At 35.6% G+C, this 17,317-nt stretch overlaps 1 protein-coding gene across 4 annotated transcripts; it reads right to left on the bottom strand.

Annotated features, from left to right (window-relative positions):
- Positions 1-460: 460 nt before the first annotated feature.
- LOC116302801 (recombining binding protein suppressor of hairless) lies at positions 461-14,335 on the bottom strand. Of its 4 annotated transcripts, none has more exons than XM_031712176.2 (16): positions 14,132-14,335; positions 12,534-12,649; positions 7,185-7,368; positions 6,658-6,804; positions 5,993-6,161; positions 5,837-5,908; positions 5,432-5,485; positions 5,264-5,312; positions 4,967-5,104; positions 4,171-4,283; positions 3,974-4,042; positions 3,589-3,660; positions 3,441-3,513; positions 3,057-3,139; positions 2,845-2,948; positions 461-2,717 (listed from the first exon to the last, which is right to left on the bottom strand). In XM_031712176.2, exons 2-16 carry the CDS (start codon positions 12,568-12,570, stop codon positions 2,507-2,509), a joined length of 1,575 nt encoding a protein of 524 aa, XP_031568036.1. In that variant the 5' UTR covers positions 12,571-12,649; positions 14,132-14,335; the 3' UTR covers positions 461-2,506. The 4 variants fall into 4 exon arrangements, with proteins under 4 accessions (XP_031568036.1, XP_031568035.1, XP_031568034.1 ...); XM_031712175.2 differs by lacking the exons at positions 12,534-12,649; positions 14,132-14,335 and adding exons at positions 8,917-9,230; positions 9,559-9,735; XM_031712174.2 differs by lacking the exons at positions 12,534-12,649; positions 14,132-14,335 and adding exons at positions 8,917-9,230; positions 9,388-9,735.
- Between the last annotated feature and the right edge of the window lie 2,982 nt (positions 14,336-17,317).

Consider the following 17,317-nt stretch of genomic DNA (forward strand, 5'->3'; position numbering starts at 1 on the left):
TAAACCACCAATATGGAAAAGCGAAGAGACTTGGATGACAAAATCTTGTCTTATTCGTTACGCACCCTCCCCCTCCCCTCCTCCTGTGAAAGCCTCTACCTTCGCAGAGGGGAGGGGTGAGGAGAGGTCAGCGGTAATACCCATTTTCCCGCTATTGGTATTGGATTTTAAAAGCTGAAGTGCGCCATCTTGTCTTGTCTGTAAAAAAACATGAAAATACCTCTTATCTACTACCTAGGGACACCAAATGATCGGTAAGCATATTATCAGTTGTTTTCTAGCTATTTTAATGAATTTTAGAGGAAAGAAACGAGGAGAAAAGCGTTTCATTTGTGTTTAATAAGACATGACAGACAAGACACGTTAGTTAAAACAACGAATGATTAATCTGTTTGATAGTTTAGTTTAGATCTCTGCATGATTTTTGTGTTCATATAGGCTCGTGTGAATAAAATACAACTATTTTCTTTCGTTTTATTTACATAAACTAAAGAAGTGACATTACTTATTGTAATATTAAAGAAAAATACCTTCGTTCTCAATGCTTAGATTGATACATCAAAGAGGTCCCTTGATTTCAAGACAGATCAAGAGGAATCATGGGATACCTTGGGGGTTCTGAGAATGGACATCAACTGATTTGAATATCAACCAAAAAATAATAAATGTATTAATTCGCTTAGCTGAATATACTTAAAGCCAGATACTGGCCATTGGTTCTGTGCTTGCTTAATCTTACAAGACTAGCTTGGATACATTACTTTATGTAGTTATAATACACTAACACTAATGCTTGTCTTCGCTACACTATTGCAGTTTACTAAACATGTCTAATACCCCATTCACACCAAGGCTTAACATGTTTTAAAGTGGTTTAACTAAACAGGTTTGAAAAACTATCTACGAGCACAATATTTGGTGAAATAATGCATGTAAGCTATCCTTTGTCTTGCTCTAATAATATTTTACAAAGTTTCATTATATTGTAGGTTTCCAGTTTCTCAATTTTTTTCCTAATGAAAACATAGTTTAACTAAACACGTTTAGGTGTGAATGGGGTATTAGATATTATGAAACCTAAACAACAAAATTTATTCCCAGGTGTCTGTGAGTGATAGAGGATATTATAATAGGAAAGATTAATGAACAGCTTGGCTGTGCTTACCATTTACCCCAGAAAATAAAACAGTTCCAGTTGGAAAACAATAATTTATTAATGTGTCATTCCAATCGAGGGAAAGTTACAGAAAACTCAGTCTTCCAATTGAGGTAATCCATTTTCCCCCACTCTTTCTCCGTTTCTGTCGTAAGTCTAAATTTCCAGATCTTTCTTTTACCATTAGCAAATGGATTTCCAACTGGATGGACTTAAATGGTAAGCACCGTATTAACCCATAAGTTAACATTATTTTAACTTATCTTAAAGAGTAAATACCTTAAAGCAAAACTGAACATAAAGAAAGAATATAAGAGCCTATATACAGTATATCTTAAAGAATGAGTGCTTACATATGCTGAATAAGTCCATGGTTAGTGTAATGCCTGAGTAAACGAGGAAACGGTTGTCTTAGAAAAAAAACAATTTTAGTGTTTGCCATATCTGTATACTTAAGTAAACAAGATGAAAAAATATTCTTTTCATATTGAATGAAAACATTTCTTACACAATTTCCTTATCCTATCCAAGTCAAGTGGTGCTAAATTTATCAAATGTACTGTACATGATAATAATAGTTACCTCTCATAAATTTGGTGCCTAAACTATGTTTCAAAATCCCTTCCTTAAAACTCTGCCATTTCTACTATACAGTAAAGACTATTTCATGGCAAATAATTATAGGAGCTACATTATAATGGAAGTATTCTATGTCACATGAACCATCCACATTCCACAGACTGTATTTCCATATTGTATATCTCAAGTATGTACACTATATTTCTAAACAGAAGCTAGTTTGAAGCTTTAATCTCTTGTCCATTGCTTAAGAACAGTCTTTATATTTTGCTTAGAAATATGATATGATCTCTACTTCTTGGGATTCATAAAAATGTTGACCTTACATCGTCAATCAAGATTACTGTACATTGCCAAGGTTACTGTACATTGCCAAGGTTACTGTACATTGCCAAGGTTACTGTATGTTGCCAAGGATACTGTATGTTGCCAAAGTTACTGTACATTGCCAAGGTTACTGTATGTTGCCAAGGTTACTGTATGTTGCCAAGGTTACTGTATGTTGCCAAGGTTACTGCATGTTGCCAAGGTTACTGTATGTTGCCAAAGTTACTGCATGTTGCCAAGGTTACTGTATGTTGCCAAGGTTACTGTATGTTGCCAAGGTTACTGTATGTTGCCAAATTTACTGTATGTTGCCAAGGTTACTGATCATCCATGATAATCACAAGAGAGCAGGTTATCAAAACCAAATCAACCCTAACATACTTCTTTGGGGTGAATATTAATGTGCACGTGATAATGGATAACCAATATAGCTTGAGTATAAAACTATAGTTCTCCTCTGATAACTGATTCTGCTACTGGCAAGGGTGGTCGTTCCACTGGTTCAGGTGTATAGGTAAAGGTTAGACCGGTGGGGTATATAACACCATCACACCGAACCAGGGTAACTGCTACCTCTGTGGGCTGCCGTACAAATCTCCAGCCTCCACGAATGGCCGATATATCTGGTACCACACAAAGTAGACTCTCCCCACACCTGAAATATAGAGAATTGATACGATATTAATTAGTTGAAAACTTTACAGTGATCTTTTCCTTGTATCTACATACTTTGGAAGCCAGACACTGACAGTAGCATTGTGGTAGGAATTGGGGTACTTTACCTGTACATTGTCTCAGCTTCTACATCGCCAAACCATACTTTAAGATTAGCTGTGAAATTCTCTCCCGTCAGTTCCAACATGGCCACATCTCCGCCGCCATTAAGCTATAAAGAAATTTAGAGATTCACATTCAATACTTTGTAAATTTCTGTCATAGTAACTTGATATCTGACTTAAAAGTAATTTATAGATTATTACTAATAGTTTAATACCTGCAGATGATTTACTATTGGTACAGGAGTAACAGGTGATCTTACAGGTCCCATCCCCTCATAAAAACTGCATTCTGCTTTATCTGTAATCACAAGAAACAAGATATTGGTTAGCCAGCAAAACAGGATGACCTGTGCATACATAGAGCTGTTTGGAGAGGAGTGTCGATGTAATATATGAGAGCATAAAGAAACAAGGTCAATGGTGTCACATTGGAGACCCTGTGTCACTAAAGTTAGTCAATATGTGCATCCCTATAAACACATGTTGAAGATGTTGTCTAGTAATCAAATGGTGTCAGAAGTGGGATACAATCTCATGCTTCCTTTCAGACCAGAATAGATGTGAGCACAAAAATCTTACAGCACTCAAACCATGGTTACCTGTGCTTATTATGGTCCATGATGCACCATCATTTATCATATCCTTGTTGGCTTCTTTTGGACAGGGTGTTGCCTGAGAAACAAGATATATCTCATTAATATTAGTTTATATTTATATAGTTTCTAATAGAATAACAGCAACTTTTACCTGGAACTGGATTATTCTTTCTTGTGATAAACATAAATACATTCTTTCCGTGTCTTTCATATAAAAGGCAACCTAAACAATCCATGGAAAATACATTTTATATAAGGCAGTGTAATTCATGGAAAATGTAAAATAAGTCACTTATATCTGTTTGAATATTCAATGTTCCACTGTCCCTTCCAGCACTGCAGGCTTAGTGTATTCTCAAAAGTCAGACCTGTCCAGGGTTTTCATGTATTGGTACACGCATTTTTAACCCCAGTATTGAGTATCTCCCACAATATTGATCTGATTAATGGAACATGGTGCCTCATGGGATAGTCCAAATTATCACACAACTAGTGTATATAGACAGGTGTAGTTTCAGGTGTCATGAAATCCATACCTTATGCAACTGTGAAACAGGATCATCAGCATCTAATAATGCCGTCTGCTTATCAACTTTTCTTACAATCTACAAACAAAAACGACAACTTGCATTATTTATCTGGACCATGAACCATTGTGTTCATCAATTGTCTGTTCAAACATATGACAGACATTTTCCTGGCCTCCTGGCGTTGATGATGATGATGAACTTACCAGTCTCGGCAGGGCCATTCCAGTGACTGAACACACCAGTTTAACAGTCGATCCATAGTGAATGTATCCTTCTCTTACTGTAAACTCTTCACTCTCACTCTCTTCGTCATCCACTAAGTAAAGACAAAATAACAAACGCTTCATCAAACTAAGAAAATACTTACTTCAAGATGAAACAACAACGTTGAGAATGATGGTGATGATGATGGTGATGATGATGGTGATGATGGTTATAATAATGGTGATGACGATGGTGATGGTGGTAGTAATGACACTTGGTTATGATAAAAATGGTGATGATGCGATAATGACACTGGTAATGATGATTGATGGCAATGATCTGATGATAATGGTAATGATGATGGTGATAACGATGGTTTGGTAATGATGGTGATAACGATGGTTTGGTAATGATGATGGTGATAACGATGGTTTGGTAATGATGATGGTGATAACGATGGTTTGGTAATGATGATGGTGATAACGATGGTTTGGTAATGATGATGATGATGGTCAATGATAATGACACTATGGTAATGATGGTTGACACTTGGTAATGATAATGATGGTAACACATGATAGTCAGATGCAGATGATGATACAGGATAGCGATGATGATGATGTTGATGATACATGATAGTGATGATGATGATGGTGGGGATGTTGGTGATGTTGATGATGAATGGTCATAATAATACCTGGTTATATAAATGCTGCTGTTGATGACATTTATGATCTTAGCTGAGTTTCTTTACTATTATGTCGTTCTCTTCCATGATCATGAATCATTACTCACATAAATGAATAGTAAATGCTCCCCATTGTTGACTGCTTGCATGGAAGTTCCCATTCTCTACATGTAAGTATCTTGTACTGACTGTCTGTGACCGTAACCTATTGAATAGTGCTACTGTTGATCCAGACTGGATACACACTGTGGATAACATTATTATTATATGGTATAAGCAAGTAGTAAAAGTCAGGATATGCTATAAATAAGTATGCATGGGTTATGTATGAAACATTTTGTTACTATGGTAACAACTAAAGGCAAACCATTGCCATTTCATCAGACACCTATTTTACAACTTACAATCTGCATTCTTTAAGGACTGTTTCTTCTTCGATGGTTTTGATATAACCTATAGTATAGCAAGACAGATAATATTAGACAATAACAAGAGAGTAAGGCTCACTCCCTTTTGACTCACAAAGGATTGAATTGAAGTTATTTTTTTATATTTTTTAATAAATGACAAACCTTTATTCTTTTAGAGTTGAATATACCAACATGATCTCCATTAGGATAAAGTAACTGAAAGATCCAAGGTGCAAGAATTATTAAATTCAAGTACAAATTAAAAAATTTTTTTTTTCCAATTTGGGTAGTTGGTTTTATAATCAAATGTGTCGTAGTAGATAATTTTATCACCGTAGGTATGAAAGTTAGTAGACTGACATTTCGGACGTTAGTCCTTCGTTGGAGTCAATCAGTTTTATAATCAGTTGATTTTCTTTCTCTTTTTCCGTGCATCCTAGTTTATAGTTTATATTAGTACAAAACACTATATAGTTTTATTCACTTGTTAAAGGTTTAAGGTTTGGTTCCCCAATGATAATGAATTCAGGAAGTCATTTTCTTCTAACTAGAATATGTTTTATTTACCTTAACTGATAATTCAAAGTGTTTTCTTTTATCTGAGTCAGAAATAAATAACGTTTTAGCAGCACCATAACCCTGAAAGATAAAAGTAATATTTATATTTTAAACTGTACATTAATCTCTGTCATTATCTACACCGGAATATATATAATATATCACCTTTTCTTCTATTAATAATTGTTGCATATCTTGTTCATTATTGTTGCCGATTCCTATGAAAGCTACAGGCTGACTTTTCCCATCGTCTTCTCCAGCTTGTTGTAATAGTTGTTGCCTGTTTCTCCAACCTTCTCCAAACAGATATACACAAGGAGGTGGACAGAAAAACCTGAATATTGAAATAAAAACAAAACTCTTTAAGGGAATCAAGACTGGTGTTATGGTAGTACACTTGTCTGAATACCCTCAGGGCTTTCAGGTTCAATTTCCACACTCTGTTACATGTGATAAGAGTTTATTAGGTCCCTCCCTTAATTTTCTCTGGGTTCCCCGCTTTTTCACTTTTTGCAAAATGTAATAATTATACTCTACATGTATATAATTCCAATTTGACCAGGCCATGAATTTGCATGATTTTTCAAGTAAATAGAGTATAGTTGTTAATAACAGGAAGTCTTTTAACTGAGTAAACAAGGGAAAAAACAGTAATGTTTGTATACATAATACTCCATGTAGTTGCTAAAAGGTTAATTTGCATGGAAGTCAAACCAATCTATGTAATATATTTGCTAATCATTATGCACTTATATCATAGTCAGCCTAAAGTATGTAGTTATATTACCAGGATTGCTCAACTAACTACAGGAAGAGAAGGTGCTGCCTACCTTTTTTCATTTCCGTAAGATTTTTGCGCAACTTTTGCATGAAAAATAACGACAGTCTGATGTCCATTCCTCTTGACAACCTCGTTTAAGTACATATCCATGGCTACTTTGGTTAGTTTTGTTGGTACATATGAACACATTGGAAACCTTGAACACAATAATATCCAACATTCATATCATCACAGATAACTGTATGCTCCTCACACCTAACCCTACATTCACAATTTGAATTGGTGGAGGTATAAAGATGATGAACTAGTTTTAGAGGAGTTTTGGTGAATTACACAATATGCCCTCCTAAGACCCTCCCCACCCCTTGCAAATTCCAATCCCCTCCATGGGGGAGGTATGGATATTTTCTGGTACTACACAATATACCCTCCTCAGACCCTCCCCACCCCTTAGAAATCTCTATCCCACTCCATGGGAGAGGTATGGACATTTTCTGGTACTACACAATGCACCCCTTGGAAAACCTATTGTTAGTTTCAGTCACTAAAATATTTGTATAGTTTTATTTCTATTACCTTGCAGAACTGTCTTTATGTAATCTATCATCATCATCAGGTGTTGGAGATGGTGTTGTAGGAGGGCTTGGTTGACCTGCCGTCATGTTTATCTGTGTCAGTGCCCTACCCTCTGGGCTGGTTAGAGCTTCTCGTCCATGTTTTGGTGTATATCCTCCACCAACTCTATGGTAAGGACCCCTACCTACATAAACAACATAAATAGTAGTTATATAAAGTGTTCACTATATCACAGGTCTGGGTATTCTTAGGATACATCAAGCCAGAGATGAAAGTTTGCCACTCTTCATCAATGCATGAACCAAAGGCCCTTGGTTAAAAATATAATATCCCTGATATATACAGCAGATATATACAGTACATATAAACAGTAGTTAATATTCTATTTTTCTCTTATATCCTTTGTTTTCTGATTACGTCATCTGGTGGACTTCTAACAAAAGACTTGTCATAGGTCCTTTTGTATCTGTCCACCAGCATGGCCGCCATGTCTTTGTCTTTTGGTCCTCTTGGGAATGGTTGAAAACCACAAATAGAGTAGATTTAGATTAACTAAACTTATTTTGTGTATTTTCAATGACTGGGGATTGTTGACTCAGTATTATTGACACCTGACAGTTTATATAACAAACAAACGACTCTAAGTTAACAAGGTAAACTGGCTTTTCCTGCCCTAAATAAACTCGTAAAACTTGTACTAAAATGTGTCTAAAAACATAAGAGAATTAATAGATAAATATATAAGCTAAATAATATTTTTCAATTATTATATGAGAGGATACATTTATAAAATGTTACAATTAATAATGTTTTAATATCAATAATAAATGATAGCATGAATGATTAATAAGTCCACCGCTTTCAAAATAAATATTTCTAGATCAACAAAATATTTTTTATTAGTATTTAATGAAAATTATTGATGATTATTAATCTTAACATAAAGTAAAAGCTAAAAATAAATGTTAGTCATGCTACACTAGCAAGCAGAACGTTTCTGACTAATAGATTGCCGCATTCGTAAAACAATTCAAGAATAAGAAAAATAGCATTGAAAATAACTTAAAAATATAAAAGTCTGAAAAACCTTTCGTTAACCTAACATTTATATAGATATAAGTGTCTGAGTCCTGCGATTTAGAAGTCCAATTTTTACGGTAGAAATAACGAAATGATTTAATTAGTATCCGATACTATGCTGCAAGCGGTCCGTGAACGATTACTATTAAAGCGAATCTAGTTTTTTTTTACTTCTACGCAATCAAATTTATACCAGCACATGCTTTGATTGTCAAAGATTCTTTATTTCTTTTGGAAATAAACAGTCGTTTTACGATCGTTAAGTATTTAAATTTGTATTTAAGTAGGTATTTGAAATCGTTTAAAGTACATGGGCCGCGTGAGAAAAAACCATCTTACTTTCCCACACTTTATAATTAGAATGTTTATAGCGAGTAGTTTGCTTGAAGATACATGATACACGAGGATACAAACCATACATAGATTATTCTTATTTCAATAGATGTCAAAGCTATATAAACACATACAAGACAAGTAAGGATTCGACGATCGGAAACCTTTTACGAGAGATCAAACATTGGATTTTAGCGCGTTATTTGGTAAATAATAGTAGAGTTGCTTGGTCTGTGGTTGAACGGTGTTCGGTTTCAACCAACGCAATGGACAAGACTTCAGATCAGGAAATGAGCAACGTTTCACGGTTAATACTTACGATCGCAGTGATTGTCGTTATTACTAGAAAAATTCCCAGTAAGATTGGCTGATATATGTGGTTGATATACTGTTGTATCGATGGAGTCGTTGTTAGAGCCTGAAGTGAGATCGTTTGTATTGTAGGAAGGATCGAGATGAAAACGTTTGATGGCATGCCGAGGGAGAGGAGAAGTCAAACTTGGTGCTGTTCTACGCATTGGACCCAACTTCGAAGTTTGATTCCTTTGCTAGATTTTATCCTCTTGAGGTGAAAAAGTTGGATTCCGATTGAATACCAACTAATGTCCTTTGATCATGTACACATTAGCTGACCTAGAAAGGTGAACAAACGAACGACTGGTAAAGATAAAGAGAAGTCGTAGCTGTTCCCTACGATTTACGCTCGTAAACAACCAAATCTTGAACCAAAAACATAGCCAAATAGTAGAAGTTTATCTTAAATACCTTCTTTACCAAAGAATATAATTACCCTCTAAACGATGCGATGTGTTGTGAAGAAACAAGACCCCATTGACTCAGAAAACGTGTTCAGTCCGAGCTCAAGACTTCAATTAATTTATCACTAAAGTTTTCCCCCGAAGTTTGAATTTACGGTGAGTTTCAACAGGCTACAAGGTAAGTTTGCAGAAGAAATACTTGCAGATAAGTAGTGCCAAGAGGAATCCCGTCCTACTAGAAGCGGGGACAATCCTAAGTACAATGTCGATGCGATGTCCACGATACTTTGCCTTTATGATCGTGGGAACATTTCCTGCAATCTGAGGCTCGTGAGAACATTAACCTCTTCCATATATGGAAGTTATTTACAAATAACCCTGTGATAACAATAGCTACACGCGACTCGTTGGCGACTTATGAATATTTATGAGATCGTCTAACATGTGCACTGGTCAATAGCAGGGGGAAAGCGAATGATTTGATTGGCTGAGCTACAATAGTAGAATCTAATCGGTGGAAATCGGTCAGCTGTTGTTGAGGACTTTTATCTCACGGGAATAAATCTTTCAAACAAAGAAACACACTGGCTAACAGAAGCTAAGAGATCTAACTAGCTGACTATTATACACATATTATGTTCAAGTCCGGAATACATTACATTTCCGGTCATTTGTGCATATTTTCAATACTTAAGCTCTAAGAGTTTTCAACGAACATATCGAAAAAAGAAACCAGTAAACCTGCTTTGTACCCAAATGTCGAGGGTGTATCATAAGAAAGTCATGCGTTATGATCCAATAAAGACCGCGTAGTAGCTAGCTTTAGTTCAAATACTACTATAGAATAGTTAAAGCCATGACATGTTGCTTAATCTTCACTTATTTCTAAGCCAAAAACAGATTAAAAGCGATTCTCTCTAACTTGCTTTTGTTAATGTAATTTTTAATGCGCTAACTTGTGTTTTGGTTGATTCCAATAATAGATGTGTATAAAGTCGGCTGAGTCTGATAACGAAACTGAATTGGTATTCATTTTTCCTGATAAGAAAGACGTGTGGATCTGTGTGTTAACGACGAACTAACAAAACGATTGAATAAAATGACCCGCTAATCATTATAAATACCCAACTGTTTGTTATACTATGGTAAAAAGATATAAGTATAACCCAGATAGGATATATACCATTGAGAAAAATAAGCCAAGCTTGTGTTGAAAAAGAACGTCTAGCCAAAATATTATTTTAATAAACACATCAAAAATATGTTTTTGAAAAGCTAATGAATTCAATTGTAGAAACAATTTCGTTAAAAACAAACGCCCACGAAACACTTTTTTTTCCTCATATTTCAGCCAGTTTGGTTGAGAGGTATTATATTTTCGATGAGTCGTTTGATTTAGTTGTGATTAAACGTTGGTCAAAGTTTACTCGCATTTCAGCCCTTTGTTTATCGAACTGAAGAGAATGGAAAGCGAATATCGATTAAGGAACTGCAATGCTATAACAATATTGTACTTGTCGTTATCTGTTGGACATCATCATCAGCACTTATCTTGTCACCATCATTTCTACCCGTTGAATATAACTAGTTGCATATCAATCTCGTTATCTCTTAGTTAAAAAGACAGGCCAAGCACACCAACCGGTTCCAACTGGTGATTTCACGTAGGTACTCTAGCTGGCTAGACTCCACAAGCGAAGCGAATCAGTAGTTTTATCATCCAGTATAATTCTACTAGTTTAGACAGACCTTAGGCAGGCAGTGCCGGTTATCGAGTCAATATTTATCTTTCTGTGTGGTTAAAGACGGGCTGATTTGAATCATTCGCCGGTTTCATTGACAAACACCGACGGAATAAGAAGGACAATTAGACGTGTAAAAATGTTTGAGGCAATACTGACGTTTCGTTGGAGTAAAATGCAGTTTAACGTAAATCCTAAAGAGAATGAATCCCGAAGAAAAACAATTTTAAAATAAAGATATAATATTCTAATGATATCCTAAAAATGAGCTAAATTTCATTTATTAGAAACAAACCAAATATACGTTATAATATTTTTATTCTTAACTAACTAGTTAAAAGGATGATTTATTATATTTTCTGGTTTCATTTTCTTATTCCTTTCTGCCCACCCGCCCTCAGTGGTAATGTACGTGTTCAGCATTACATACACAGATGTCTAGAGTATTTAGAGGCCTGTAAGCCGGTATAGCGAGAGGGTTAGACATGCGCTCTGTCCAGGTAATTGTCAGGTACTTTTATAGTTAATAGTATGGCGGCTTTAGTGACACCTTTTAACTTGTCTGGCGCCGGCATATTTTATCTTGGTAAAATAAAGGAATAAAGTTTAGAGTAGTGTGAAGAAGCCCTTCAAAGTAACTACACTGCAGCACAAGATGGCGGCGCGCGAAGAAAAAAATAATAAAATGATATGGTTTCACCCCTGTTGGTCAGTGGTCGGTTTGGCAGAGCATGCACTTTGCTGGTAGAGTACTAAACTCGAGCCCAGCCCCCATACTTATTGCGCATGCTCAACGACATACATTTGGTCAAGCATGCGCAGTAATAATGATAATTCTCTGGTTTTGACATTTAGTGTATCTTGTTCGCTGATCATGCATTCATTTTGGTCTTCATCATAAAAATGCGAATGTTTTGTTGGATGCAGGGATATCAAACAGTTGAAGATTTAGTTAGTTGCTGTACTAGTGTAACCATGATGCTGACCAAAGGGAACGTAGGCACACAATCAAGGATCACGTATTCGTCAAGCATCAACGTTTGCTGATTAACAAAAATGACCCGCTAATGAGCGATTTTTGTTTTCATGTGTCTGTGCGTGTTCTTCTCGAAATGGGTTCCACTCCACGCTGTTTCTTGCAAACCTTTCTCAATTACCCGAAGCACATTTTAAAAATCGTATGGAACCCTGAAACACCCTCTGGGCTGATCTAAGGCAGGGCATGGCTAACTCACAGACCGAATTGGAATTTAACGTTTTTAGTCTTTTTAGTGCGTGGAGGTAAACCATCAAATCATGGGAGAGACCAAACAAACGTTATTTGCCAAGTCCAGGAATCGAAGCCCATGGGAAACCTTTGCTAGAATTTTCAGACGAGGGCGGTTAAGCAATCATTAAAAGTAAAGATAACTGTAGTGTTTGTTGGTTGTACTCACTCTTTGATGACTTGGCTCGTCGTTTAGCTTTAGGCATTGGTTCGTGTGCTGTGTTGATCCATTGTCAGCATGAACGCCGGGCCAATTCAAGGGTGATGACCACCTGTTATCATTTCCTTCAATGAAAGGACGCAATATTCGTATATCAATCATACTAGTAATGTGCAGATTAAATCAGTTATGTGCGCATATACGCCATGCAATTATTCCTGCGGCTATCTTTTGAGACGCAGGGTTTTTAGAAGTGAACGCGTCGGTGTAGTGTCAACTAATGTCAGTTGCGGTAATCTCCAGAAGAATTACAAGTAATTTGTACTTTAGGTAATGATTTGCCTGTTTTCAGGTCACCGACACATTAGGCTATCTTCATCTAGAGAGCAAGCGCAACTATCTCTTTATGTTGACGCAGCAGCATCACAGAGAATATTGCACAGTGTATCTCGGCTAAATATGGCAAGACTTGCATGACTGAATCTTGCACCTTATTTACTTTTATTTAACTATATTGTGGTTTTTTTTTCCAGTCTCGGTGACAGCTGTGTTTGCTCGTGAGCTATTACATGTCGCTTTGCCAGTGGTGGCTATCCAGCTGAATGTTTGTTGAAGGGATGATGGTTATTTGATTTTGTGGTGCTTTTGAATGTCGGATCATGTTATTTGTGGTTGTTGTTGAGTGTTTGTCGTTGGGTGTTGTTGGGTGTTTGTTTAGGGGATAGTGTTTGATGTTGTTTTTCATGATGATGGTGATTATTTGATGATAGTTCAGTGTTTGATGTTGTTTTACATGATGGTGGTGAATATTTGATGTCATATTTGTTGGTCGTGTTTCAGATAATCAACGTGTACAGTAACGACGTCATATATAGAGTAATTGACTGTGACAGATGTAATCAGTGCGTCACAGTACAGTACATCAATCATATGACGTCAAGCGAGAACACCAGTAGGAGATCATTTCTTGGTAACTTCAATAAGCCAATAAGCCTAAAACAAATTCTTAACATTATTTCCAATGTAAATCCAAAGTTCTAAATCTTTACCAAAAAAACACGTCAAGATTATTTAAGACTTTGACCTTCCGCACTGATGTAACTACGTCAAAGTGAAAGCTGCGCTCAGTTCTTAGTAAAAGCAGCTCTTTCTTAATCCGAACAAGTGAATTCTATAAAATGGTGTTCAATTTTTGGTGTTGGACCTTGATGATGAAGTTCATTATCCAGCTATGATGATGCCCGCCCGTGACCTTGGCATAATGACAACATTGCCAAACTGAACTTGAGCACTTGATTAACTTTTAAAAACTTAATGGATATATATCTTATTATGGAAAAGATGTGATTTTAACGTCTCGATTAGTTGCTCAATTGACAGTGTAGAACATTTCATGGAAATATCGTCTTGATGTGGGTAATGAAGAGAAAATGTTGCTTCGCATTCATGAACGCTGTCTATAAAACATAACCAATTATTGACATTAACTGTTTAATGATATTTTTTGTGTGGCCTGATGTTTCGTTATTTTTTAAGGCCAACTTCATTGAATGTGAACAGAACTTCATGGATTCCAAATTGAGTATGAAATATAACTTTTTCCATACCTGAAAACTGATTTCTTGATGTTTCTTTCCCCTCTCCTTAGCGTTTTTAGTTGGCCACCAAAGTTATGGAAGTCTTTAAATGAACAGTTTATGCAGGTAGAGCTCAGAACAAGGCTTCTTGTAGGCTTCAAACGTGATTGTGTGTGATGTAGCAGTAAGATAAATACGTAATACTAAATGGTATGGTCTCGGTTGATTGATGTGAAGACAAGCAAAGGGTCGTGGGAACATACCAATAATTTATAGCATCGTATTTATACTGTTCCACATGACAGATCCCGGATGCACTCCAATAATCATATGCAAGTTCTCACGACAGTGTACTGTGTTTGTTCATCCACGATAAGTTAAATACTCTACTTTCAATCCATCTTTTGTCTTTTAAATAAAGATATCTTCATGGTTTATTGCGTTACATTTCATCAAATTTACATGTAACGCAATAACCTTATGTTAACAACTTATAAATGATGTCAAATATGTTAATATATTAGAAGACATGTAAAAGCTTCATTCATTAAAAAAATCTTGATGCTTTACGAAAATAATAGAAAACACTTCTCACACCAATACTACCGCTGCTTGACCCCCTTTCAAAACTTTTCCATAAAACAGTGATTATTAAATGAAGTCAAAATACAATATTTTGACACCTTTTGGAGAAAATAAATTATTCAAAAGTAATACAAATTAAGTCATCTCGTGCCGTTTTTCATGGTTTTGATCGATTTTGGTCAATTTTCACACCTTTTGAAAAGATATGCATAATTTATGAACGATGCAAAAAAGGTCATTTTGGGCCATTTTTGAGCATAAATCATGGACTATATAGCCCATGGTTTTGGTCGATTTTGGCCGATTTTCACACCTTTTGAAAAGTTATGCATAATTTATGAAGGATGCAAAATACCTCATTTTGGGCCATTTTCGGGCATAAAACATGGACTATAGCCCATGGTTTTGATGGATTTTGGCCCATTTTCACACCTTTCGAAAACATATGTATAATTTATAAAGGATGCAAAATACGTCATTTTGGGTCATTTTCGGGCAAAAAGCATGGACTATAGCCCATGGTTTTGATCGATTTTGGCCGATTTTCACACCTTTTGAAAAGTTATGCATAATTTATGAAGGATGCAAAATACCTCATTTTGGGCCATTTTCGGGCATAAAACATGGACTATAGCCCATGGTTTTGATGGATTTTGGCCCATTTTCACACCTTTCGAAAACATATGTATAATTTGTAAAGGATGCAAAACACGTCATTTTGGGCCATTTTCGGGCAAAAAGCATGGACTATAGCCCATGGTTTTGATCGATTTTGGCCCATTTTCACACCTTTTGAAAAGATATGCATAATTCATAAAGGATGCAAAATAGGTCATTTTGGGTCATTTTCGGGCTAAAAGCATGGACTATAGCCCATGGTTTTGATCGATTTTGGTCCATTTTCACACCTTTTGAAAAGATATCCATAAGTTATGAATGATGCAAAATAGGTCATTTTGGGTAATTTTCGGGCTAAAAGCATGGACTATAGCCCATGGTTTTGATAGATTTTGGCCTATTTTCACACCTTTTGAAAAGATATACATAATTCATGAAGGATGCAAAATAGGTCATTTTGGCCCATTTTCGGGAAAAACGCATGCACTATAGCCCTTGTGAAAAGATATGCATAATTCATGAGGGATGCAAAATAGGTCATTTTGGCCCATTTTCGGGAAAAAGCATGGACTATAGCCCATGGTTTTGATCGATTTTGGCCAATTTTCACACCTTTTGAAAAGATATGTATAATTTATAAAGGATGCAAAATAGTTCATTTTGGCCCATTTTCACACCTTTTGAAAAGATATCCATAATTTATAAAGGATGCAAAATAGGTAATTTTGGCCCATTTTCGGGCAAAACGCATGGACTATAGCCCATAGTTTTGATCGATTTTGGCCAATTTTCACACCTTTTGAAAAGATATTCATAATTTATAAAGGATGCAAAATAGGTCATTTTGGGTCATTTTTGGGCAAAAAGTATGGACTATAGCCCATAGTTTTTACGGATTTCGGCCCATTTTCACACCTTTTGAAAAGATATTCATAATTTATAAAGGGGGCAAAATAGGTCATTTTGGGTCATTTTCGGGCAAAAAGCATGGACTATAGCCCATGGTTTTGATGGATTTTGGCCCATTTTCACACCTTTTGAAAAGATATTCATAATTTATAAAGGATGCAAAATAGGTCATTTTTACACATTTTTGGGCAAAAAGCATGGACTATAGCCCATGGTTTTGATCGATTTTGGCCCATTTTCACACCTTTTCAAAAGATATTCATAATTTATAAAGGATGCAAAATAGGTCATTTTGGGTCATTTTTGGGCAAAAAGCATGGACTATAGCCCATGGTTTTGATCGATTTTGGCCCATTTTCACACCTTTTGAAAAGATAGGCATAATTTATAAAGGGTGCAAAATAGGTCATTTTGGGTCATTTTCGGGCAAAAAGCTTCGACTATAGCCCATGGTTTTGATCTATTTTGGCCCATTTTCACACCTTTTGAAAAGATATTCATAATTTATAAAGGTTGCAAAATAGTTCATTTTGGTTCATTTTTGGGCAAAAAGCATGGACTATAGCCCATGGTTTTGATCTATTTTGGCCCATTTTCACACCTTTTGAAAAGATATTCATAATTTATAAATGTTGAAAAATAGTTCATTTTGGTTCATTTTCGGGCAAAAAGCATGGACTATAGCCCATGGTTTTGATCTATTTTGGCCCATTTTCACACCTTTTGAAAAGATATTCATAATTTATAAAGGATGCAAAATAGGTCATTTTGGGTTATTTTTGGGCAAAAAGCATGGACTATAGCCCATGGTTTTGATCGATTTTGGCCTATTTTCACACCTTTTCAAAAGATATTCATAATTTATAAAGGATGCAAAATAGGTCATTTTGGGTCATTTTCGGGTAAAAAGCATGGACTATAGCCCATGGTTTTCATCTATTTTGGCCCATTTTCACACCTTTTCAAAAGATATTCATAATTTATAAAGGATGCAAAATAGGTCATTTTGGGTCATTTTTGGGCAAAAAGCATGGACTATAGCCCATGGTTTTGATCTATTTTGGCCCATTTTCACACCTTTTGAAAAGATATTCATAATTTATA

This window comes from Actinia tenebrosa, unplaced genomic scaffold (assembly GCF_029948245.1).
Source record: "Actinia tenebrosa isolate PJP-AT-01 unplaced genomic scaffold, QUT_ActTen_1.0 PGA_scaffold0__85_contigs__length_37466705, whole genome shotgun sequence".
NCBI classification, from domain to species: domain Eukaryota; kingdom Metazoa; phylum Cnidaria; class Anthozoa; order Actiniaria; family Actiniidae; genus Actinia; species Actinia tenebrosa.

Bases quoted from the DNA above. Each gene is read 5' to 3' on its own strand.
- LOC116302801 (XM_031712175.2), bottom strand. From the start codon at position 9,115: ATGCGTAGAACAGCACCAAGTTTGACTTCTCCTCTCCCTCGGCATGCC. The intron at 5,313-5,431 runs GTTTGTCATTTA...GCTATACTATAG, and splicing joins TCAACTCTAAAAGAATAAAG to GTTATATCAAAACCATCGAA. The intron at 4,284-4,966 runs GTGAGTAATGAT...GTCTTTACTTAG, and splicing joins AGCATTTACTATTCATTTAT to TGGATGACGAAGAGAGTGAG.